Source organism: Podarcis gaigeae (genome assembly GCF_964106915.1).
Source record: "Podarcis gaigeae genome assembly, chromosome: 5".
In the NCBI taxonomy this organism is placed as follows: domain Eukaryota; kingdom Metazoa; phylum Chordata; class Lepidosauria; order Squamata; family Lacertidae; genus Podarcis; species Podarcis gaigeae.
In genome coordinates, this window is record NC_139681.1 from 47,655,233 (window position 1) to 47,678,852 (window position 23,620).

Sequence of the window (23,620 nt, forward strand, 5' to 3'; positions counted from 1 at the left end):
AGCCCCGCAAGGTGTTTCCAAAGTGAGTTGGCAGGAATTGCACACTTCCTGTATTGTCTAAAAGAAATGCATATTGTGACAAGTGAAATGTGTTGAGGAAGTTGTCTTGAGAACATTTCAAGACATTATAATTTACCGTTTTCCATGTATATAAGCAATGGCATCAGTTTTGCACTATTTTGAATTGACCAGCTTTCATGAGCGCAAATCACATATAATCATGTTTTCCCCCAGCCAGTATTTCTAAGAGATAACTTGGCCTGCTATACAAAAAAATAGATGTGGGGGGAAATGCCACTGTGAACCAAAGAAATAAAGATACGATCATGCAGTCATCACATCCTAGATCTGTGTTTTTCTGATAGAGGTATTTCTCCTGTGAGCTGTCCTCTTAATTTCAATGGACACAGCATTTTCATGCACGTAGAAAGATATGCCCACAGATCTGATGCTTCAATTGAAATTAGTCATATCCCTCCTCCACAATTCCTGCCAGATAAATGAACGGAATAGGTCTTGCAGGCTGATAACATTTGTAAGCAAGCATCTTCATACATTTCTCCAGCTTATGACCATTCTGCAGATAGAAATGCTTCCAGACATCATAAATGGGTTTAGAACAGATCTCTACTTAGCCATGGTATATAGTACCTAGGATTGTTTTAAAAGGTAAGGTAAAGGTACCCCTGCCCGTACGGGCCAGTCTTGACAGACTCTGGGGTTGTGCGCCCATCTCACTTAAGAGGCCAGGGGCCAGCGCTGTCCGGAGACACTTCCGGGTCACGTGGCCAGCGTGACAAAGCTGCATCTGGCGAGCCAGAGCTGCACATGGAAACGCCGTTTACCTTCCCGCTGGTAAGCGGTCCCTATTTATCTACTTGCACCCGGAGGTGCTTTCGAACTGCTAGGTTGGCAGGTGCTGGGACCGAGCAGCGGGAGCGCACCCCGCCGCAGGGATTCGAACCGCCGACCTTTCAATCGGCAAGTCCTAGGCGCTGAGGCTTTAACCCACAGCGCCACCTGCGTCCCATAGGATTGTTTTAGGATGCCTTAAAGTGGCTAGCACTAGCACAGAAGGCAAGCCACTCAAACAGTCTTGTTAACCACAATAGCCTTTCAACCACTGCAAAGACTATTTCAAGAAGTCTGAGGATCTGAGTAAGACTATTCTCAGTCTAAAATTCTAATGATTTTGAAATCACAACCTGATGAAAGAGGCAGCATCAAAAGATCCTCTACTGCACTGATCCTATGAAGCAATCTGTATGAAAAGGAGCCAAAGGAGACATTCAAAATACAGTTAAATGAAACCACAGTTCAGTGCACATTACATATTGCCAGAAACCAATTATCCAGTTCCCAGAGAAGTCGGAAATCCAACCAACACGAGCATTTCTCTCACAAGAACTTGAAAAGGGGTCATTTTGTTGTTCTTCCTTTGATAAGATTTTTCATTTCGCCCTTTGCTGTGCCAAATTGACATTAGCTGTTAAAGGCAATGCAGCCGTCTGTGTGGTTGCTGTGCTTCAAAGCAGAAACATTGGTTTCACATCAATCCATCAGTATTGCACAATTAACTGATTTATTTAAACTGGCAAACAAAGTTGTGTTTGAGGACCTAGAACCCATTTCTAAGTGCAAATCGTAAGTGAAATTATAAAATCATGGAATGCAAATAGGTCCTGATAATACACCCTTATAATAAACACAATGAACAAAACAATATGGGCAAGTTTAAATGACCAAATACCAAATGTGTGTGCTTCCCCTGTTTTCTTGTACTCTGCATTAATATTTTATTATTATGAAGCCCATGTAGGTAGGAAATCTTCCTCCCAAGTTTTATGAAGTCTTCATGTGTTTGCTCATTTCTGACTCTCCATCCCCACCCTTCGGGTGCTTGCTTGTGAAATATACATTTGCTCTCTCTGAATGATTTACTACTATCTCCTATGAACAAGAATGATGTAGGGAGAAGCTGTCCCAAAGTGATAAAATCTTTTTCTGCTCTAAGAATGAGTGAGTGCATCATGGAATTTGGTATGTACTGCAGCTATACATTTTATGCACAGTATACCCATTAGATTAGATCATCAGCCAAAAAGAAGGAAACTTTTGTGTGTTCCCTTCCATTGAAGAAGCATACTTAAAAAAACAGAACCCATAGATACCTCCGTGGAACCAAAGCAATTCAGGAAGCCATACATATTATGCCACAGTGATGATGAAAACCCATGCAGATTTTCTGGAGGAGAAACGCTGCATAAAATATTTAAAATATACATTATTTTTCATTAATAAAGCTTTAATGTATACAGAATGGGATGGCAGCTTCGACACAAAGAGACCAGGCCCTGATTAGAATGTATTTGAGCAATTAAACACACACATAATGCCCAAAATACAAAAGGAGAAATAAAGAATTAGAATAATAGAACTGTGCTTTTCTTCCTAAACCAGGGAGAGAGAACCTACAAGCTGTAGGTTGAATGTGTCCCTCTAAGCCTCTCTGGCCCTTAGAGCTTTCCTTAGGCCAAGACCCCCACTGGCCTGCTACCTTGAGTGGTTTGTCTGGTGGGAATTTATTTCATAAAATTTATACAGTTTGACTGTAAAAAACACACACAAAACTACGAAAAATGAGCCCTTGAAGCTTGATAATGTTTCTTGCTTGCCTAAATGTAGGATCAAGAACAGAAGAGTTGGAGTGGGGCTTTCACACAGCTGCAATGTAGACTGCACTACAGAAGGTGAGAGTTTCATCTGTTGCTCCACCACCTATGGCCTGGGCCCCCACCAACCACTGGCACGCAGGCCCCACAAGGCTGCCCCCACAGGGAAACGTGGCTCTGAAAAAGGGCCCCCGTCCCAGTTCCAAACAGAAAACAATATTACGCAACTGGCAGAAGTTTAACCTTGGTTTCATTTAAAATAGGTTAGGGTTATAGGTGCATTTAAAATAGCCAAGAGAGCTCAGCAAAATGTACAGGAGAGCATCCTCTCATTTTTAGTTTTGTTTGCAAAATGAGCAGCTTTAAAGGGGGATCGGACGAAAGGAGGTTAAAGCTATCATGACCAGTAGTCACGATAACCATATACAACCTCCAGAATCGGAGGCAGCATGAGGGGACTTCTGCATAAACGTCCAGCATTAAATGGATTTTTGCACTCATGCCCTGTTTGTGGGCTTCCCATAGGCATCTGGTTGACCACTGTGGAAAACGGGATGCTGGGCTAGATGGTAGGTCTTTGGTCTGATCCAGCAGAGCTCATATGTTTTTTATTCAAGTCCACTTGAAATTCCATCTATGTCTCTTGCCTGGCTCCTTGACACAAGCAGGAAGCGTATCAAATGCTGGCTCTAAAGGCCTCCAAACTCCTTCACAGCAAGAACATGGGAAATTCCTGAGCTTGTCTGACAATGCTTGGGAAGCATCCCAACAAGGTGCTAAAGCTCAGGCAGGATCCCATGACACATTTTCTCATCCAAGTGGCTGCAAGCAAGTCCACAGCAGGGCTTACTAGCCACGTGGGCTTGGGGAGGGGGTGAAGGAAGACATACACAGAGATCATGCTTTAAAAGGGAATCCTGTCCAAGCTTTTCCTCAGCTGGTAAGGAAGACTGGTCAGTCAAGCTCTGGGAACTGCATAGCTCCCATGCTTTTGGGTGAAAGAGTCTCCCCCTTTTTGAAGAAGCTCACTTTGAGATAAAATACCAGGTCATCTCCAGTATCAAGTGAGCAAGCTGCTTAGATGTTGCTTGGAGCAGTGATATATTTAGCAGAACGAGTGAAGCAGTGTACAAACTGAAATGCATGTTCACTTTCACAAAGCCACATAGGATGCTAGAGTGCAGGACTGAGTCCCAATATCATCTGCATCATTGCAAGAGATTCTGCTGGAAATGTCAGATCATGTGACATGGGTGCTTGGGGGTTACAAAATGCTAGACTGCCCCTGGCTCTGTACTTTTCATTCAAAGACACCAGAAGATGAATCATTTCTTTACCTTAAGTAGCTAAAAGCTCTTATGAGCACTTAAATTTTGGTTTAAGAGAAATGCAGACATTTTCCTTAACTCATTATCTCTACAAATTAGGAGAAAATTCTGCCCACACATGACATTCAGCATTTCCAATTTCTACTGTGACCAAACTGTATTTTTCACCATAAAGAAGCCCCCTTCATTGTCTTTTAAAAGAGTTACTTCACTGATGATTACATCTGGTGGGAAATCTCTGTTTTTAGTGGTTCGCTTAAGAGCTGTCATTCTTCTTCTTTCAGTTGTTCAAGATCATTCAATAGATCTTTACCAGCTGGTCCCGCTTTTGAGGCAAATAAAGTAGCAGCCTGTTTAAACCCCAGAGTCTTCAGGCTTCTGGCATAGTCTGCAAATATCGCATGGATGAGTTTTTGTAAAGTGTGGGTTAAGGAATGCACAGAGTGAAGCGAGTAAACAGACAACCAGCTACCAGACCTCTTCTCTCCCATCCCCCACAAAACAGAGTCATCATAATGACTCTAGAAAGTGATGCAAATTAATTTAAATTAAATTAAATAAGCTAGCACTATCTGAGAGGAATACTTGGCTCTTGAACATGAAAATGCCCAATACTACTTGTGCTATTTTTCACTGAACTCTCTGCTTATAATCACCTGGATCCTCCATTTCATTTTGGGGAAAATGCTATCCCTTCCCTCAACAATGAATATTTTTTTCTTCTCTCAAAATGAGTAATTCAGTTGAAACACACATTACACAGTACAGAACCCCCAAAGCAATCCTATTTAAGAGACGTCTTGTATTCAGTCACTGGATAAAAAGGATATTTGCATCTTCGTTGACTTCAATTGTGCCATAGTTGAGACAAGCTTCAACAAACAAGGCTGCCCTGTCAAAATACCTCATGCTGTTAAAAGAGAATAGATGATTTTTATTCTTAAGGGCAAGGCAGCTTACAACATTCTCTGTCACTATGAGAGCATGTTGAGAGGCTTGCGACTGTACTCAGGAATGCCTCTAATGCAAAACCTGGAAAGGGTCCCAGGCTCAGCTCCCCAATTCTGAGCAAGAATTTATATAGCACATGCATTTGCGCCACTAAAAGTACTATTTTCTAGCCTCTACTGACTAAAGAAATGTAACAGTTCAAACACATTAACAAGGAGATACAAATAGTAGTTTACTCATTTTGCAGCTTTTAAGGCCCACTGCGTGAAATTATGTCTCTTGCGTGCATGTATCTATCTGCCAGATGAAGATTCCCCATAGCATTTGATGGAGTGGACTCTAGTCCATGAAAATGCTTGTATTCCATAGACCTCTGCCCAGCGTTTATATTGTTCTCTTACATGTTATGTTTGTGTGCAACTGTGCTCACACACTTCTATACAGTGGTACCTTGGGTTACATACGCTTCAGGTTACAGACTCCGCTAACCCAGAAATAGTACCTTGGGTTAAGAACTTTGCTTCAGGATGAGAACAGAAATCATGCTCCAGCGGTGTGGCGGCAGCAGGAGGCCCCATTAGCTAAAGTGGTGCTTCAGGTTAAGAACAGTTTAAGGTTAAGAACGGACCTCCGGAACGAATTAAGTACTTAACCTGAGGCACCACTGTATTACCTACCAACTGAAAATGACACTTCAAGTGAGCTAATCCATGAATGCTTATACCACAATGTATCTGGCTACAAAAGGGCACTTAATGTGTTTGCTGTAATGGACTAAAACACAAACAGCAGCACAATACAATAAATGTCTACTGAAGTTTAATGAAGCTCACACCCAGGTAACTGGGTACAGGATTGGAGCCCAATCAGATTACCGTATTTTTTGCTCCATAAGACACACTTTTTTCCTCTTAAAATCTAAGGGGAAATGTCTGTGTGTCTTATGGAGCGAATGTGTGGTCCCTGGGGCTGGGGGGGGGGTAAGAACCCGGGCTTACCCCACCGCCAGCCCCACAAGCTTGGGGAGCAGCGGGAAGGCTGCTCCTTTCACCGAAGCCAGGAGAGTCCTGCTCTCCTGGCTTCAGCGAAAGGAACCCAAAGCCTCCGGAGCGCAGCAGGAACTCCCGCTGCGCTCTGGAGGCTTTGGGCTGCCTTCACTGCAGGCGAAGGCAATGTGGGAGAGCTGCGCAGCACCCCTTCAGAGAAGCGGGAGGAGAAATGCAAGGGGCTCCGTTTCTCCTGCCGCTTCGCTGAAGGTGTGCTGCGCAGAGAGGGGGAGATTTTTTTTTCTTGTTCTCCCCCTCTAAAACAAGGTGCGTCCTATGGTCGGATGCGTCCTATAGAGCGAAAAATACGGTACTTACTGAAAAATTAAGATGCTCTCTCTCAGAGAAAGCACATGCATTTGAACTTATTCAGATATGACTTTTAGGTATAATTGCTGTTTTAATTCTCAATTGAATGTGTGTCTTTTCTACTTTTGGTTTTCCTCTGTTTGTATATATGGTCCTGTTGTTGACCTCAAAAATTGTAACAACAGTATTTTTACGTATGCCGCTGAGTATATACATCTATTGAGGAATGCCTAGTAAATTTTCAAATAAACAAAGCAAAGAAAAAACGCCTCATTTGACCTGTGCAACATCTCTGCAACTCTCACGAAGCAACCCAGGGAAAGGAGGACAAGGATGGCCTTGGATTTCTGATTGATTTGTGGAGAACAAAGGTGATCAACCCAACGCTTGAACACATCAGCACACTCCTCTGGATTCAGACGAACCTGCGACAGATTAGAAATATTTGAAGCAATCTTAGAAGCCAAGAAACAGCACAATAAGGTGCAAAAATATACATAATACTGCATACCAGTTATATTGCCTCTCCTTTGGGTGGAAGCTTTTAAAAAGGTTTTTGGTAAACAACATTTGGGGGTGGGGTGCATTCTTATAGATTTGTATTCACACAACTGTTTTGGTGAACATCCTGCAGAAAGCACCAGTGTCCCCACCACAAATTCCAAGGTCAGGTCCAAGAGCCTTGAGTGGAAACGTATTTCCCCAAAAGCAAGAGGGTTCCAGTTAAGCATAGGTAGTGGACTAGCAGAAAGCAACAATAACATCATCACAAAAGGCAAGGTCAGGGAAATGTCTGACCACAATAAAGAACACAAGGGAGCTTGAGAGACCATAGGAACTGGAGGCAAAGAGTAACATAAGGTCAGAAGGAGACTGTGAAGGAAGACCAGCTGGGGAGGCAAAAGTAAGAACCTGGAAGTAAAAGCTGGGCCTGAACCGCATTTTTAAAAAAATAAAAATAAATTCTGGAGATCTATGAGTTTCCAATCAGGAGACATGGGCAAGACTTACCTGGCAGTATTATGAGGGAAAACAACTCGTCAGCTGTCATAGACAGCTCAATTCCAAAGGCAATGATTCAGGTTAAACAACTCTTCTCCCTTGGAATTGGCTAACAGCCTTCCCCTGCCATCCCAATGTTGGTTGCTTCTATTCAGAAGTCTGCAATACTCTCTTTGATGTGTATCGTTAAACCTGAACAATCTTAAGTGTGATGTTTCCTGAACAGGCTGTCATCAAAATGTGCATGCGTGAAATTTACCTCCTCCAAGAGTTAAAAACACTGAAGCTGAAAATCCCTCTCCCTCCTGTGAGTGAACTAAGAGTGTGCCAGCTTTAAACATTTATTAGCAAGGAGCAACTCATACAGGATAGACTGAGAAAAACGGCCTACTTTTGCAAGCCATGCTGCTCGATTCCATTCACCGTAGGTCTGCAGGTAACGACAGGCATCAGCAGCTTTATCTATTAAACACAGTAACTGGACCCCCTCTGAAAAAGAAGTCTGAGCTTAACAAAACACAATTTAAAAACATGGAGAATATCAAAGAGATTGTGAGTATTTCTACCTGGAGAGTGCAAGCAGCCCAATTTTCCTCTGACCCAAATTCCATTACTTACAAACATTTACTTCTACCCTGTAGAAAGACACTTAAAAGAGCCCAAACTTTCCAAGAGCTCAAACAAACCATTCAGTTGCAGTGCCGTGTTTGCACCTAATTCTAGTGTTGTTGTTTAGTCATGTCTGACTCTTTGTGACCCCATGGACCAGAGCACGCCAGGCACTCCTGTCTTCCACTGCCTCCCATAGTTTGGTCAAACTCATGTTGGTAGTTTCGAGAACACTGTCCAACCACCTCGTCCCCTGTCGTCCCCTTCTCCTTGTGCCCTCAATCTTTCCCAACATCAAGGTCTTTTCCAGGGAGTCTTCTCTTCTCATGAGGTGGCCAAAGTATTGGAGCCTCAGCTTCAGGATCTGTCCTTCCAGTAAGCACTCAGGGCTGATTTCCTAACTCTATTATCCCCCTTCTTTTAATGCTTCATTAGCACAAAAAAGTATAGATACGTCTGTTTTTATCTATGAAGGCAGTCCCTGCACAGCATAAAATCAGCTCAACTTTATCCTAGCTAAATATGGTGCAGGCAATTTTGCAAGTGTCTAGCGGCACTCAAAACTGGGAGCGGTATCCAACTATGTGCTGCTTTTGGCTGCACAAAGGAACTTGCCCTCCCTCTCCTCTCCCCCCATGACCCCTAAGTCAGTTCAGTAATTATTTGGGGTTCAAGAAACAGAACGAACAGTTCACCTGCCAGCTTTCCATTTGCAATCATGTTGGTCGCTACTAATTTAATAGTACTTTGGGAAGGACCTGAGGAAGTGACTGTTGTGACCAGACATGCCTTTAAGGAATCACAGTAGTAATAGGGATTCTCGGAACTTGTCTCCAGAAGCAACTGCACAGCTCTGTCAGTCTAGGAAGGAGGAAAAACAAAACATTATGCAGCTTTCAATGGTTCCTTTACACTCATAAATCTCTAACCCACCACACAAGTTTGAGAACTTTTTTTAAAAAAGAAAACAAAAATTACATTGTAACGATGCCTAATGTCAATGTTTCATTCATTTATTTATAGCCTGCTAATAAACTGAACAACTGTAGAAAGGTTAAACTAGGTGCCACAAACCTGGCCCAAAAGCAGCAGCTGGTCAGTGCACTTTTTGGTGTGGTCGTAATTTGATCTCTTAACTTCTTGGAGATTGACCCTTTCAAGCTGGAATTTCTGCAAATAATCAAGTGATTAAGAAACTGAGAATGATTTTTCAGAAAACAAGACATATGAGACAACACCACTAATGAATCCAGGTATTTAGGTTGCATCACTTTGGGTCTATGATTGACAATAGGCTGTGGGTTTGCCTGACACTGAGGTTAAGTTATTGGAAATTTAGCCCATTTGTACAATAGGAGACAGGAATATTTGAGTTAACGCCTCTGTTTCTGAAAGCTCCTCAAATTCACAACCAAGACCACTGAACCTCTTGATAGTAATTCACCTAGTCTTTAGAGCAAAATTGGAATAAATAAGGCCACAGGCTATGGGGCAATGTAGCTATAAATGCAAAATAAAAAATAAATACTATTTCTACTGTGATCAGTGACCAATGTTCTCTAAATTCAACAAACATTGAACCGTGCTGTACATCTATTTACATTCCTTGTAAACCACTTAGAGATTTTATTATAACCAAGCAGTATAATTGCTTTTTTAAAAAACACATAATTAAATATTTTGGTGCATGAATAACAAAAACAATTAGACATGCTCTTAAATATAAAAGCTCTGAATATGAGAAAAGCCTTTATGTCAAAGAGATTTGACTTAGTTTTAAAATATTGCCATACCTGGAAATAGGAATTTTCGCACAGTATATCATAACATATATCTAGTGGACTGATCCCTTTTCCTTGAGGAATCAGTGTGTCTTCTGCTTTTACAGTTAATGGTTTCCCCCGGGGAAAAGTATGCAAATAATGGGCAGCAGCAGTCCAGAAATGCAGTTCAGATTCATCTCCATACAGCCTGGCAAAATAAAATGACTGCCATTATATTCACCATCAGCAACACAAAGAAGTAATGCAGAAAGTTGGCAATTTATTTATCACATATATAACCCATTTTCCTCCAAGGAACTCAAGGCGGTGTACATACTTCTCCCCATTTTATCCTCACAACCTTGGGAAGTAGGTTAGGCTGATAGTGATGACTGCTCCAAGGTGAGCTTCATGGCTTGAATGGGGATTTGAAACCTGGTCTCCCAGATACTAGTCCAATACTTTAACCACTACACCACATGGTTCTGCACTGTACAATCTTCCCCATGAGGAAAGGTCACAACAGTGGGGATTTTTAGTTGAGAACGACAACATGTAAAAAGTGTACAAAATAAACCATGGTATAGAGAAGCAAACAGAGGTTTTCCTTCCTATCCAAGGCTCATACAATGAAACTGAATGTTGGAAGATTCAGGACAGACAAAAGGTTGCACTTCATCACACAGTGCATATCCAAGCTGTAAAATTTACTGCATATCATAGAAGCAATGACCACTAACTTGGACAGCTTTAAAAGGAGATTAGGCAAATTCAGGGAGAATATGACTATCAAGTGTCTACTAATCAGGATGGCTGTAGCCAGTATCGAAGGGATTATGCCTCTAAATACCAACTGCTAGGGATCTGAAGTGGGGAGGGTACTTTTGTGCTCCTGTCCTGCTTGTGGACTTCCCATAGGCATCTAATTGGCCACTGTGAGAACAGGATGATGGATTGGATATAACTTTGGTCTGATCTAGCAGTGCTCTTCTTATGCTAATTGCTATGTAATGACAAAGAGCAGCAATATAGCCCACTTGGGATTATGATGCTACCAGTGGTGGCTGGTGCTCGCTGGAGCTAGTAGGGCAGAAGACAGTGAGTCCATCAGTAAGTAGAGCCAGAACCAATGACAGGTGGAGCCAACTAATTCTACTTGCCTCCAACTTCCTCCCTGCTGAGCTCCAGAAGGACAACACCATGCAGTGATTCTCCCTGGGCTGGTTGTAAATAGGAAGGTGGGCAGGTGGAGCAGTGCCCTATTAGCTTGAATGGGCAAGCCTCCTTTGGCTACTACAGATGGTCCTTTCGACTATTTCCTCACATGTACAGAAAATTAAATTAACATCCTGGTTTTCTACAGGCAAGAATGTTCAGCCACACAATCTCATACCAGCATTCTGACATGGCAAGTCCCAAACCTTGATGTATGCTTTCCAGATGATGTATCTTGCACAAGTAAATATATGCAGTCGCACAAAAAGGATTAAAGGTGATTTGACAGGTAGTTAAAGACTGAAAGGCTTTCACTGTACATAACGTTATAGATAACACCATCAAATACAGAACTTCAAATGAATTTTTTATTAGAAACACACCCCTTTGCACCTATCATTTATAAAGGGATGCTGATTCTGTTACAGAAAGCTTGCTCTAATAGCCCTATTGGTTTTAAACAAAAATACCGATCACCAGGCTAAGGATTACAGACAAATTACTTGCAAAACAGGGATTGTTCTTTTGACTTAAGTTCTCTGTTACCTTGAAACCAATAGACATCGTTGCAAGAGGGTGAACTCTGGATCAAGCAAAAGTTTCCTGATGTCACTAAGAAAAGATAATTTATAGTTTATAGTTTCATATCTTGCTATGAAACACATTCAGACACATTATGTGCATCAACCTAGATACTGCAGGTGGTGGTTGTTTTTACTTAAAAGAAAACCATTTCCCACACATTTTTATAAAAAGGAAAAAGGTGAACATACAAATTATAACCACTGAAACTTGACAGGGAGCTTTGTATGCAAAAAGTCCCAGGTTCAATCCCTGGCATCTCTAGGTAGGATTGGAAAAAACTCCTGTTTGAAATCCTGGAGAGCTGCTGCCAGTCAGTGTAGACAATATGGAACTAGAGGGACCGATGGTCTGACTCTGTATAGTCTGACTCTGTATAAGGCAGTTTCCTGTGTTCCTGTGTAGTCAGTATATCACTATTACAGGTTTTAAGTTATTTATACAGAATGACATCCATCTTTTACAAAACCATTCAACCAATGACTCATTTACAAATCAGATAATTTGTACTCTTTAATTGGTGATTCATAGCCATTTAATTAGAAGCATGGAGCTGTTTTGTATGCTTGTCAATATCAGTGTTTTACTGCACTAGAATCCCAATGAGATTCTCCTGCTGGTATGCGATTTCTAGTACTGCTGCTAGCAAGACAAAAGGATGGATGTCTAAAAAGACATTACACTGCTGATTTAGCTACAAGTACAAAATTCTAGGGCATAATTTCATCAATGGTTTGCCTCCAGAACCCATTAATGGTACTATATTCTTGGCATATATGAAAATATGTTCCCATAGCCCCTCCAGTATTTTGTGGAAACATTTATTATTAAGGGGATGCTGTGGATTTTTAAAGGAAAAGTAAGCTTGAAACGTATGGCAAATTTTGGACGTGATAAAGCTGAGTCATGGATTAAAACTGTATTTAAGTACATGTAGTATGCGCCAGCATGGATTCTGCATCACAGTAAACTATTTTGTCAATCCTTACACTAATTTGGCTTCCAGATCAATATGACTGTCAGTAGCGGTACTAACACAAAAAGTAAAAATATAAAACTGTTCTAAAAGTTTCCTTGTCTGCAATGCAGTCTTATACACCATTCAGAAGACACTCAATTAAATTGAATGGTAGTTATTCTGAGGCTAGCATGTATAGGATTTCAGTCTATATAGGTTTGAAGTTAACAGTGTGACTAGATCTGATAAGAAATATGAACTTAAAGATTACTGCCACATTAATATCTGTCAAGATGCATATAGGAGAGAAACAGAGGAGAACTCAAAAGAAAACAATGTTAATGCATTTTAGTAGCATAACACAAACTGAAATATGCTTACTTTGACAGTGAGTGCAACTGTTCCTGTAGCAGATTTTTAACATTTTCATTCTCTGGATAATTTCTGCAAAGCAAACATTTGATTTAATAGAAAAATATCCACAGATGAAACATCCCAATCTGATGAAGAGCATGGCTGTGTTCAGAATTCAGAAGAGTCAAAGGAAGAAAAAAGCAAGTCTAGAGTGATGTCTGCTGTTTCTAGGAACTCCTCTCGTGAAACCTTTCTGTATGAGCCAGGTTTGTTTGTGGGTGAGAACGCAGAGGGAGGGTATGTCAGAAGGAAAATGAATTGATATTGATTTATATATACCACTTTGTATTAATGTAACATGTTTATATGGAACCATGGATTTTTGTAATATTTTGTTTAAGTTGTCTGTTGTTTCTTCAGTGTTTTGCATACTACTTAGATATATTTTAATATATTAAGCGGTATAGAAATTAAATAATCAAATCAAAAATAACCAAGAGCAATCACAGTTGAAATAAGTGGGTTTCTCTCAGGTCTGGATCAGTGTTTAGATGCTGACAAGATGTCCCAGAGTCACTCTGGGCACTTTTCTCCATTTCAAGTCAGGACTGTGAGTCACCTTCTCTGAAAACATCCATATCTGTCAATCAAGGACTCTTACAGAGTCCAGTGAATGGAATGGTTTTCCCTTTTAATGCAATGTTAGGAGCGCTCTACTCATGTAAAGGGAGAAATGGATGCTCAGAAATCCCAACTCTGCAGTAATTAGCACTTCTTAGGGCTAGTCCAAATTGAACCAAATTGCATTTATTTGTACTTCAATACATTGAAGCTCTCTATGTGCATGTATTCAAGGAACCAGTGGATTATTCATGCATGAACAGGAGAGAATATACTTTGCCCATGGATGGATACACTAAAATGATGTTTAACTATCACTTCTAGATGGGTAAAAATCAAGTATTTAAATGGAAAGTAGTTGGGTTTTATTACCCACCCACATACTCCTAAACAGTTAGTGGGCATGTTGCCATTTTATAAAAAGCAGGCGTTTCAATATAATAATAATATATAATATATTAGACTTACATATGTGAAATATCAAGAGTGTATTTATTGTTCCACGGTTGGTGTAGCAAAAATGCTTTCAATGCTAAAGAAGCTCTTGGAACAAGTAGATATGGGCACCACACAGGTTCTAGAAACAAAAAAAGGGAGAAAAAAGAAAGAAAATCTGTTGTTAGTCAATCTGATATTAAAGAACTTGGGATCTGTGCTTGCTTACAGTGCATCTGCAATGGAGTATGAGAAGGCTTGTTTTCATTACAATGTTCCAGAAAGAACTGCAGTCCCCAGAATTGTTGCCATTGCACAGACCGTAATATGGACGGGTGTGATTTTGAGTGCATACCCTGGGAATCATGACCAAGGGTTAGGAGACTGGTTTTCTCTTTTGTTCGTGGTTTTCAGTGCTTAGCTTCACTGGAAATATTTGGCTTGCAGGCATACTGCAGTCTGGGTTTCAAAAACTGATCTGAAAAGGTAACTGGTTTGGATCTCCTCCATCAAATTTTTGTTAAAGAAGTAAATGCATAGTTTAGGGGCATGGCTTAACAAAGTCCAGCACAGATTTGAGGCAGATTATTTCTCAGTAGTACATAAGAGCTCCAAAGTGTAATTTTTTCTTGGAATCATATAGTTCTGCTGCTCTGGTTCTAGGGCATTCACCACAATTTAAATAAAGATCTGAGCAGTGATGATAAAAAAAAACCCCAAGTGGATACTTATAGTTAGATAGCACTAGAGGAATTATAAAGTGGCTCATGAAAAGGCAGGAGCACAGAGGGGAAAAGATGCATTCTGCACAAACAGCACAAGCTATGTCACAGAATTGTCTGTGATTCCAGGGGATATCTGATAGTAAATATACAACAGAAAATCTGAATCTGACTCAAAATGCAAGACCGTGAATAGTAATAGATATTATTATTATTAAAAATCACACTGGCAGTCTAATAAAATAGCAAGGAGCAGGAAGCATCATTATTTTACACTGCAAAGAGAATTAATGATGTACTCAAACACATACTCAAGAAGTATAATTTTTCAAAAAATATGGACTGAAATACCTCTTGAATCTGCTGAATAGAAGATGGCAATTTATTTTAAACATGGAACTTGCATACACATTTGTGTATAAGTATCTTTAGGAAAGTGCCCTGTCACAATACTAAAAACAAAAATATTGAGTACCGTATTTTTCGCCCCATAGGACGCACTTTTCCCCCTCCAAAAATGAAGGGGAAATGTGTGTGTGTCCTATGGGGCGAATGCAGGCTTTCGCTGAAGCCTGGAGAGTGAGAGGCATCGGTGCGCACCGACCCCTCTCGCTCTCCAGGCTTCAGGAAGCTATCCGCAAGCCTTGCAAGCCCGGCGAGAGGTCCCGCCGGGCGCGTGAGGCTTGGGGCGGCAGCCTGCATCCCGAAGCACGGAGAGCCCTCCGGAGGGCTCCCCGTGCTTCGGGCGGGTGTCTGCAAGGCTTGGGGCGGCAGCCGTGGCTGGGGGGGGGAATAATTTTTTTTTATTCATTCCCCCCCCCCAAAAAACGAGGTGCGTCCTATGGGCCGGTGCGCCCTATAGGACGAAAAATACAGTAATTGCCAAAGTACAATGATTAAACTCTTGTACAGTGCAATGTCTAAACAAGTAAATCAGATAGATTTCAAAGCACACGCTGGCGGGATTCTGGCCTTTTCGATAGTAAACCAGAGAAAGGACCTCAGAATAGGCCAATTATTTTTTAATAATAATTTTAAAAGGTAGAATACATAGTCAACAAAGTAACATTCTTCATTTCATTCTGAAGTGCTGTTATGAAATACAGTAATCATTTAAGGCAGATATATTGTAACATTAATATTATTGTGAACACTCAGTTTTGGAGCCTTTGCCGCTACCACTGGCAGGAAAACTGCTAGTGGTAGCTTCCTGCCTGAAGTCAAGAACATTTCAGTTCTTCTGACTCCATAATCCTGGTAAAAAAATATATGCATCTATCTCATCCTCTGGCTATTTGAACAGGGAACACTTCTCTGTCGATCACTTCATGTGCCAAATGAATGCAATCTAATAAAGCATTCAGCTGCATTTGCTTGGCCTTTGTCCATACCTGTTAATTCTTGCTCATCCATTCTAAAACATGCTGATTTCATTGTCATCTCTAGCACTCTGATGCAGCCATCATCTGATGCCAAGATCACTTTGTCAGAGGTACACCAGTCAACATCAAGTACTCTAAAATTGACGTTTCTTCCAGTTCTTAAGCTGTTCACCATCTGTACCTGAAAAAAATGCAACACATTTTAGCTTTAGAAGACAAAGTGGTCTCCCTTTCCATGTACAGACACAGTGAAATTATGTTTTGTTTCCATGAGTCTCAGTAATTTAATCATGCAAGGGAGAAAGGCTGTCCTTTAGAGTCAATTATATAAAACAAAAATTAAAATGTAAAAGCCTACCAGCTAATATGTGGCAGCATTACTGTGACAGTCTACAAAATGTGAATATTTCATAAATGCTTTAAATATTTTCCACTTTACTACTGTCAGTCCTTATTGCAAATATTACTGGGTTCCTTTTGTTTTATAAACATCTAAAAAAATTAAATTTAACACCACACATACATTCAACTGTAATTTGTAATACTTGGTTCTCCCTTCCACCCTTGTGGTTGAATTTGAAGCTTCTCTATTCAATTAAATCTAGTCAAGATGGTAGTGATGTGTCTGATCAGGGCACAATGCCTGTTAAGCAAAACTCTAGTATTGAAAAAACAAGGACAAGCCATCATTCAATAACAGTCGTTGTCATGCTTGGTTGTATTTCTACGTGGAATGTATTTAACTTCCAAGAGCCTTTGGTCTGAAAATCAGACAAATTAAAAACACTGAAATTGATGGACTGATTTATTCAAGTAAATATATATCCCACACTATTTCACAAAGGAGCCCAGGGCAGCAAATGCATCTGTGATAAATAATAAACACAATAAAACAATTACTCAAGTCCATTGATTTCAGTGGCTCTGCTTAGAGTATGACTGATGCTGGATTTCACCCAATTAGTTTAGCAACACTTTAATGGCTGAAAAATCTAGGCAAAACCAACTAAGCAGCTGGTAGCAGTTTGAAAGAGCCAAGAAAAATTAAATCTCCTTTGTGACACAAGTAAGCATCATTTTATGCTTGCAGTTTAGAACCAATTCAGACAAGTAAAGCGAAATTGGTACTGACCTCCTTTGTGTCCCAAACTTCAGCTCCATCATTGTACATTGCTATTAGCTTTTGGTTTCCTTTTCCAGGGGCGAAGCGTATCTTCCTCACCCAGCCTCGGTGTGTGGGGATGCCCCTGGAAAGGAAAAGGTAGGGCACAAATAGTACATTTTCCCCTTGAGTTTACTTTAAGGACAGACTGAAGAACTAAACTTCAGAGACCATCTAACTGGAAGTATTCCATCTAAATGGAATCATAAGGAGAACTTGTCATCTAAACCACCACTACGCCCCTCTACAGATATTCTTATTTTGATTAAATACATAGCAAACGAGTGAAGCATCAGTGGTGGGCTTTGGGCTCTTAAATTTCAGCAGCACTGTGTGTGATGCTAAAATTTGACGCACACCCCCCCCGACCTCTCTCGTTCTGTTCTGCAGTATTGTTGCGGGGGTCCCTGCAGCACAGCACCCTGTGCTGCCACACTGGTTGTGCCACCCCAAAACCGCCTTAGGAAGCATCACTATAGCAACAGCATCATGTCAGCTTATTACGTACACAATCCCAGTATTTGTGTGGCAATCCTTCTGGACCCGTATTTTGTAAAAAGAAAGCTGCACGGCTAGTGTGCTCATAGACAACTTGGGTCTGACCTGGTTTTGTGGCAAACTTTAGAATTATTTCAAACACATGCTATGAATTAGATCCACTTTCTCTATTACTTGGTAGAGTAGTTGCCAGCAAAAGTAAATACAGCACTGAACTCCTACGTGTGTGCATGGTTAGCCATTTTTGTGAAACATAACCCATGTGGTTTGGGCATTTTCTAGAAATGTCACAAAGATTCTGGAGGTATATGTGTAGAGGAGCTTTCCTGGGCAGTTTCTCACGACGGGATTATTGATTCACAGAAAATGACTTTCCACACCTCAATCTCTGACTTTTGGGGGGGCAATCACTTGAGTCATGTGCGAATTAGGCTTCATTGGAGGGGTTTGTTTTGTAGTTGTTGTTTAACAGATCACTACCTGGATACTCTGGCTTTTAAGTCCCAAAAGTTCAAATTTCCATCAACATCTCCCAGGACCAAGATATCTCCTTTCCACGCGATGCATGTTATGCTGCCCATGCTTCCCTGCAAAGATTTAAAAAGCAGAGATTAAAGCTGTGAAACAGAAACTACACAAAATAGGCATAAGTGGCAGTATAAACCAATCAATCATTTGTAAAACAGTTAAACCGGGCTTGCATTCCAAATTAAGTTAGCTTAAGAAAGTTCATGGGAGGAAAGTGTCTTCTGCAGACTCTTCCTGCTTCCTGTTGCAAAGCCTCTTTGGAGGGTGAGAAGGCTCTTCTGATCATTGTGAAATCCAGCATGGATGCTGGGGGATGTGGGAATCATTCCAAACTGCCCTGAACTCCACTCACATTGATCGTAAGGGTTGCACAACTGTCTGAAGAAGCTTGTGGGAGTAGCATGCTGTAAGGGATGGAAAACTTTTCTTCTGTGAACTTTCTTAAACAAATTTGCTTTAGGATCTAAGCCATAATATGCAAACTTGTACTTGCTTTTTTATTATCAACTATGTGGTTAATTTCTAGACTTTGTGATGTTGTGCCAACTCATGCAGAGTATTTTGACCTCATACCAAAAAAGAGTAAGTCAAATTCTTCCATTGTTGATACAAGAGAGGCCACTAAAAACAACATTAATATAGTTTTGAGGCCAGAATCTTATTTTTTTAATATTGTATTTTGAAAGCTCGGGAATATGTGTGCTACACTGTAGAGTTGTGGTTCTTTTCCTCCTTGGTTTGAAAATGAAATCTTTCAAATGCTAAAGCACAAATGTCAATAAAAGGATCAATGGGTAGCAACTATAGGTTTGCTTTAGGGAAGAGAGAAGCCAAGGTCGAATATGCAGTCAACCTCAGTTACCTTTTCTTTTAATCGTATAACTGAATAAAAGGTCCTCCCTGACAAAGCTACTTGCTTAGATGAACTATTTTATAATGTAGCTCGGAGATGAAAAACAGAGAGCCAGATTCTGACCCTTAAACTACTCGTGAACCACAATTTATTTATTTGTTTAGCACTATACTGCACATAATACAAAAATGAAGATGTATCTACACACAATCAAGTAAATGCACTTAAGAATCCACTGATGTTAAGTGATTTGATAACAGCAGAACATGTATGCTCTCTAATTATATGTATGCCTCTGCACGGACACAAACCATTATCCATACAGAATGTAAAATAGATTATTTATCACTTGAACAAGCCCCTCCCTTTACCAATGACATTCACATAAAAGGTTGTTGAAGTAGCTTTAACATTTATATATTATACATCTCTATTTGTAACAGATAATTTTCTACTAAACCCCAAAGAAAAAACCCCACAAAATACAGGAGGTTTGCCATTATTTTTCTTCATCTCCCCAGTCCATAATCTGACATATTTCTAAAGCCATCAGAGGCTGGATTTATAACAGCAGGTCACTCTTTGTGATAGCTGTCACATTATCTGAAAACAGACACCCTGACAGGGAGAAGAAAAGATTGAAGAAGACTGGAGGAAATTTAAGATTTATTTACAAAAATATTGTAATTTGGTGGAATGCTAAGAAGGGTGCTTGATTATAAAAAACTGGCCATCACTAATCTGGATTTGAATTGGAAGATAAGTAAGATTTTAGAAAACAAAAATTGCTGAAGAATTGTTATTTATCATTTAAAAGAGTGATTATAAATTACATGATAATTTGCTTGGAAAAATGTATTGATAATGTAAGTGTGAACGGGAAACGTGAGGAAGTCCAAAAAGGTTTGAAAATTTGTTAAGACAAAAGGAATGTTGTTTATTATTTTTGTATTTTTTATAAAAAACCCTAATAAATATCTTTATAAAAAAAAGAAAAAGAAAACAGACACCCTGACAATTTGAACAGAAGGATTTTTAAAATATCTTGATTGCTGACCTATATAAAGGAGGGCAACACCACATGAGAAAAGCATCTCTAAAAGATTTGTAAAGCTTTAAAGCAATGAAAAAGAACAAATGAAGACTTTCAGAGTGAAATGTTGAGCTGGGCCAAGAATGTCCTCTTTTGTGGCACGATTCATCTCCCCTGAAAGAGGGGGATCAGTTTTACTGTGACATGATGGCATTTGGAAGCCAAACAATCATTTAGCCTACAAATGCCTGTAGGCAAAATTACACATGGTGTGCTACTGCAAGGATGACTTCATGTCTTGCTTAGAAAAATCCAGGCACTTTAGAAGACAAATGGGGTTCTTGATGTCAGGTTTACAATTGTTTAGTGGTCAAATAATAAATGGGCACTAAGGCAGGAAACTAGCCTCTGGGGTTAATTTAGAAGCTCCTTTTGTTACTTGGATTTGAAAGCAAAGAACCAGAAAAATAAATACTCTGTTTGAAAATATTTAAGAACTGACAGTGAAGCTGCAAATCATGTAGAGAGGGTAAAGGTTGATGGAATTTGTCAAATGTGAGTAGCTTCAGGGAAGTAGCCAAGGGCTATAATTTAGAAAATTTCAGCAATGAAAAGTTGTTTATGTGGCCACAGGAGGTCAGCATTTCATATGCATAACTATGACTTAAAGAGTGTGTGTTTAGGAACGCAACTAATCTGAAGGCAAAGGAAGAAAGCAGATTCTGAAGTGTTTTTAACAAGTAATCCTACTGGAGACACTGGGACAGCATAGCAGAAGATTTTGTATTCTTAGTTCTGCTGCCAGAGGTAATAGATTCCAAATCCTACTGGCATGGAGTTCCTTGTGCATACCAGAGTCATTACACGGCTACTGGAGTCGTTGGGTCAAACTAACAATGTTTGCCTCAAGAATAGTTGTTACATTCTTCAGTGTTCTTTCCGGTGATACTAAGCATGACCCTTAGTTCTAAAATTGGGAAATTTTGGAGCATGATCCATGAAGAAATAAAGAAAATACTAAGAATATCATACAGTAAAAGGCCAGAGGCATTCCTTTTATGAATATTAAACGATGATGTCCCAAGAGATAAAACTAATTTTTTCTTATACGCAACGTCTGCAGCAAGAATTCTGGTGGCTAAGTATTGGAAAGGGAATCAGTTATCCACTAGGGGAGCATGGTTATGTAAGCTTTCAGAATACTTAGAGTTAGCCAAACTGACAGATATAATAAGACAAAAACCAAAAAGTGTTGTGAAAAAGGAATGGGAGTGCCTAAATGAATACCTTAAAAGACAAGGTTCAAGGACAGAAGTCTGGCTGAGTCTGAAATAACCTTGTGAAGTGAAAGGATAAGAAAGAGGGATATATATTTAGATGCTAGGATCGAGATGATAAGGAAAACAGGAAGAGAGGTAAAGGAGGTGCTGTGGGATTGGTGGAAGTCAATGTTTGTTTTCTTTTTTAGTGTTTATACTATCGATTTGTAAGATTTGGATTTGTTTTTATATGTATGTTTTTGTGTATTGTTATTTTTCATTTTTCGTTTTTTGTTGTGTGGAAAATACTAATAAAATTCACTATTTAAAAAAAGAAAGGGAAAAAAAGAATTGGTACTTTTTGTTGTATGTTGTTGGAAGCTGTTTTGTAAAAATCTATAAAAGGAATAAAAAGTTAGAAATATAGCACTGAACTTACATCAGGAGGAATTCTTGCACTGTCTTTGACAGAATTCCCTTCTACTGTCAAATGATAAACTTGTCCATCAGTATCTGTAAACACGAAGTGTTCCCGAGCAGAAATGTTCTGGCTCAGCTCCGATTTACTCTCAGCTTCCTGCAATAAGCTTTGAAAGAGAAGCCAACTGGTGATTTTTATTTTCAAAACGATCAGATTCACTCAAATTACACTTACACTATTAAATGAACACATACTGTACGTATATGTATTATGTAATTAGAAAAAAAGCCGTATCTTAATTCAAACATTGCAATTATAAGCAGCACAAACAGAAGCCAGCACAAAAAGTCCTAGTAGTGCAACAGGACCTTGCCCCCCTCCCCTTGCTTGCATGCCATCCCCAGATATTGCTCTGGAAGGTCAAGTGAACCCCCAAAACAGTGCATGTGGGGGAGAGGAAATAGTTCAATCTGCGCACGCACTTCTGTTTGCCAGACAGAATTATCAACTTAGGGCAATGTTGAATTCCACCCTAAGTAGTCTATTAATGAAAGCAACATAAAGAATCAAATACAATTAGCTTAAAGGAGGCAAGAAACAACCGCCTTCGGTTTCTGGTCCCTAGTTCCAGGGCATGGTCTGGAGGCCCATGATAAAAGCAACAAATTAAAGTGAAGCTGATCTATTCATATAATCTCCCACACACATACAGGGCTTCAATTTACATGCTACAGTAATGCAGGGCATCAGATTCTGACACATGCTTTGCCACCTACTGTTACTTTCACTGTACAAAGATTCTTAAAGGTCAGCCCATTTCAATTACAACATTGATAAAGGTCTGTAAATCCAAAATGCAGTGCTAATGCAATGCATTATTGGCAAGAAAACAAATACTCAAAGGAGAAGCTGGTGTGATTTTTAATTGAGAATAGTGTTGACACCTGATCACCGATGACTCCAAACTGCTCTGTTCTGTATCTGATACCACTGTTTGCCGGGCCATAGCTTCACGGGCTGCAAGCTGCTTTTTTCTTAAGCTCTTCAAGTTGTGAGAAGGCGACCATTCCTGGAAGAACAGAAGTCATGACTGTTCACATCTTAAGGTATTATTTACCAACCCTAAATTAGATTCAGTGTTACATGCATTTCCACTGGCTGTTTACATTGGGAGAATCACAGAGTTGTAGAGTTGGGAGAAACCTATAGAGTCATCTAGTCCAACCTCCTAGGGTGAAAGGTTTCTAAGACTAGTGGACAGACACCATTCTGAAAGCAAGAAGGTATGTAAGAATTAGTTATCTGATGAGAAGCTGACTGAATTCATTCCTTACCAAAGCAGTAATTGTAGGGAAGTTCTTTGACATTTCTCTGAGAAGAGTACAAGTCCTGATATCCCATAATTCCAGAGGTTTGTCTTTAAATACTACTGCCAAATACTGTCTGAAATTTTAAAAAAGAAGCTATTTACAGCATTATACATACATAAGAGAATTTCCCAGTAGCTAGAAGTACTATTGAACTGAATGGGAGCTGCACAAAGCATGGTTGCTGCAACAAGCGTTGATCCCACCCTCCTTGGTTAAAAAACAAAACAAAACATTTTTCAGGATGTCAACGTTTCCAAAAATTGCATATGTTTAATGGAAAGAAGAGGAAGAGACAGGGGTGATTGAATAGGCTGTAATATTTAATTCCAACCTTGAAAGGAGATACTTTTCTCTATATATAACTTTTTAATTGAGTTTTTGACAATTTTATACACATAAAACAAAACCATTTCAAACATTAAAATACAAGGTTCTTTCGAACCTTCAGATCTCCTTCCCTCCCTCCATGGGTTCAATATTTATATTTAAATTTGCTGCATCTTCTACCATTACCCATCTATTATATAACCATAATTACCATAAATAA

At 39.7% G+C, this 23,620-nt stretch overlaps 1 protein-coding gene across 1 annotated transcript in view; it reads right to left on the reverse strand.

Moving 5' to 3' along the window:
• Positions 1 to 2,287: 2,287 nt before the first annotated feature.
• The window catches only part of WDR11 (WD repeat domain 11), a 50,364-nt gene continuing 29,031 nt past the window's right edge, over positions 2,288 to 23,620 (reverse strand). The window contains exons 14-29 of the mRNA XM_083741204.1: positions 23,038 to 23,146; positions 22,648 to 22,772; positions 21,722 to 21,869; positions 18,090 to 18,196; positions 17,082 to 17,196; positions 15,959 to 16,130; positions 13,879 to 13,987; positions 12,817 to 12,879; positions 11,442 to 11,507; positions 9,711 to 9,888; positions 8,992 to 9,087; positions 8,613 to 8,778; positions 7,700 to 7,797; positions 6,586 to 6,731; positions 4,831 to 4,910; positions 2,288 to 4,415 (exon numbers count right to left, since the gene is read on the reverse strand). Of these exons, the coding sequence (XP_083597330.1) occupies positions 4,267 to 4,415; positions 4,831 to 4,910; positions 6,586 to 6,731; positions 7,700 to 7,797; positions 8,613 to 8,778; positions 8,992 to 9,087; positions 9,711 to 9,888; positions 11,442 to 11,507; positions 12,817 to 12,879; positions 13,879 to 13,987; positions 15,959 to 16,130; positions 17,082 to 17,196; positions 18,090 to 18,196; positions 21,722 to 21,869; positions 22,648 to 22,772; positions 23,038 to 23,146 (1,927 nt within the window). The 3' untranslated portion in view covers positions 2,288 to 4,266. The remainder of the gene's footprint in view (positions 4,416 to 4,830; positions 4,911 to 6,585; positions 6,732 to 7,699; positions 7,798 to 8,612; positions 8,779 to 8,991; positions 9,088 to 9,710; positions 9,889 to 11,441; positions 11,508 to 12,816; positions 12,880 to 13,878; positions 13,988 to 15,958; positions 16,131 to 17,081; positions 17,197 to 18,089; positions 18,197 to 21,721; positions 21,870 to 22,647; positions 22,773 to 23,037; positions 23,147 to 23,620) is intronic.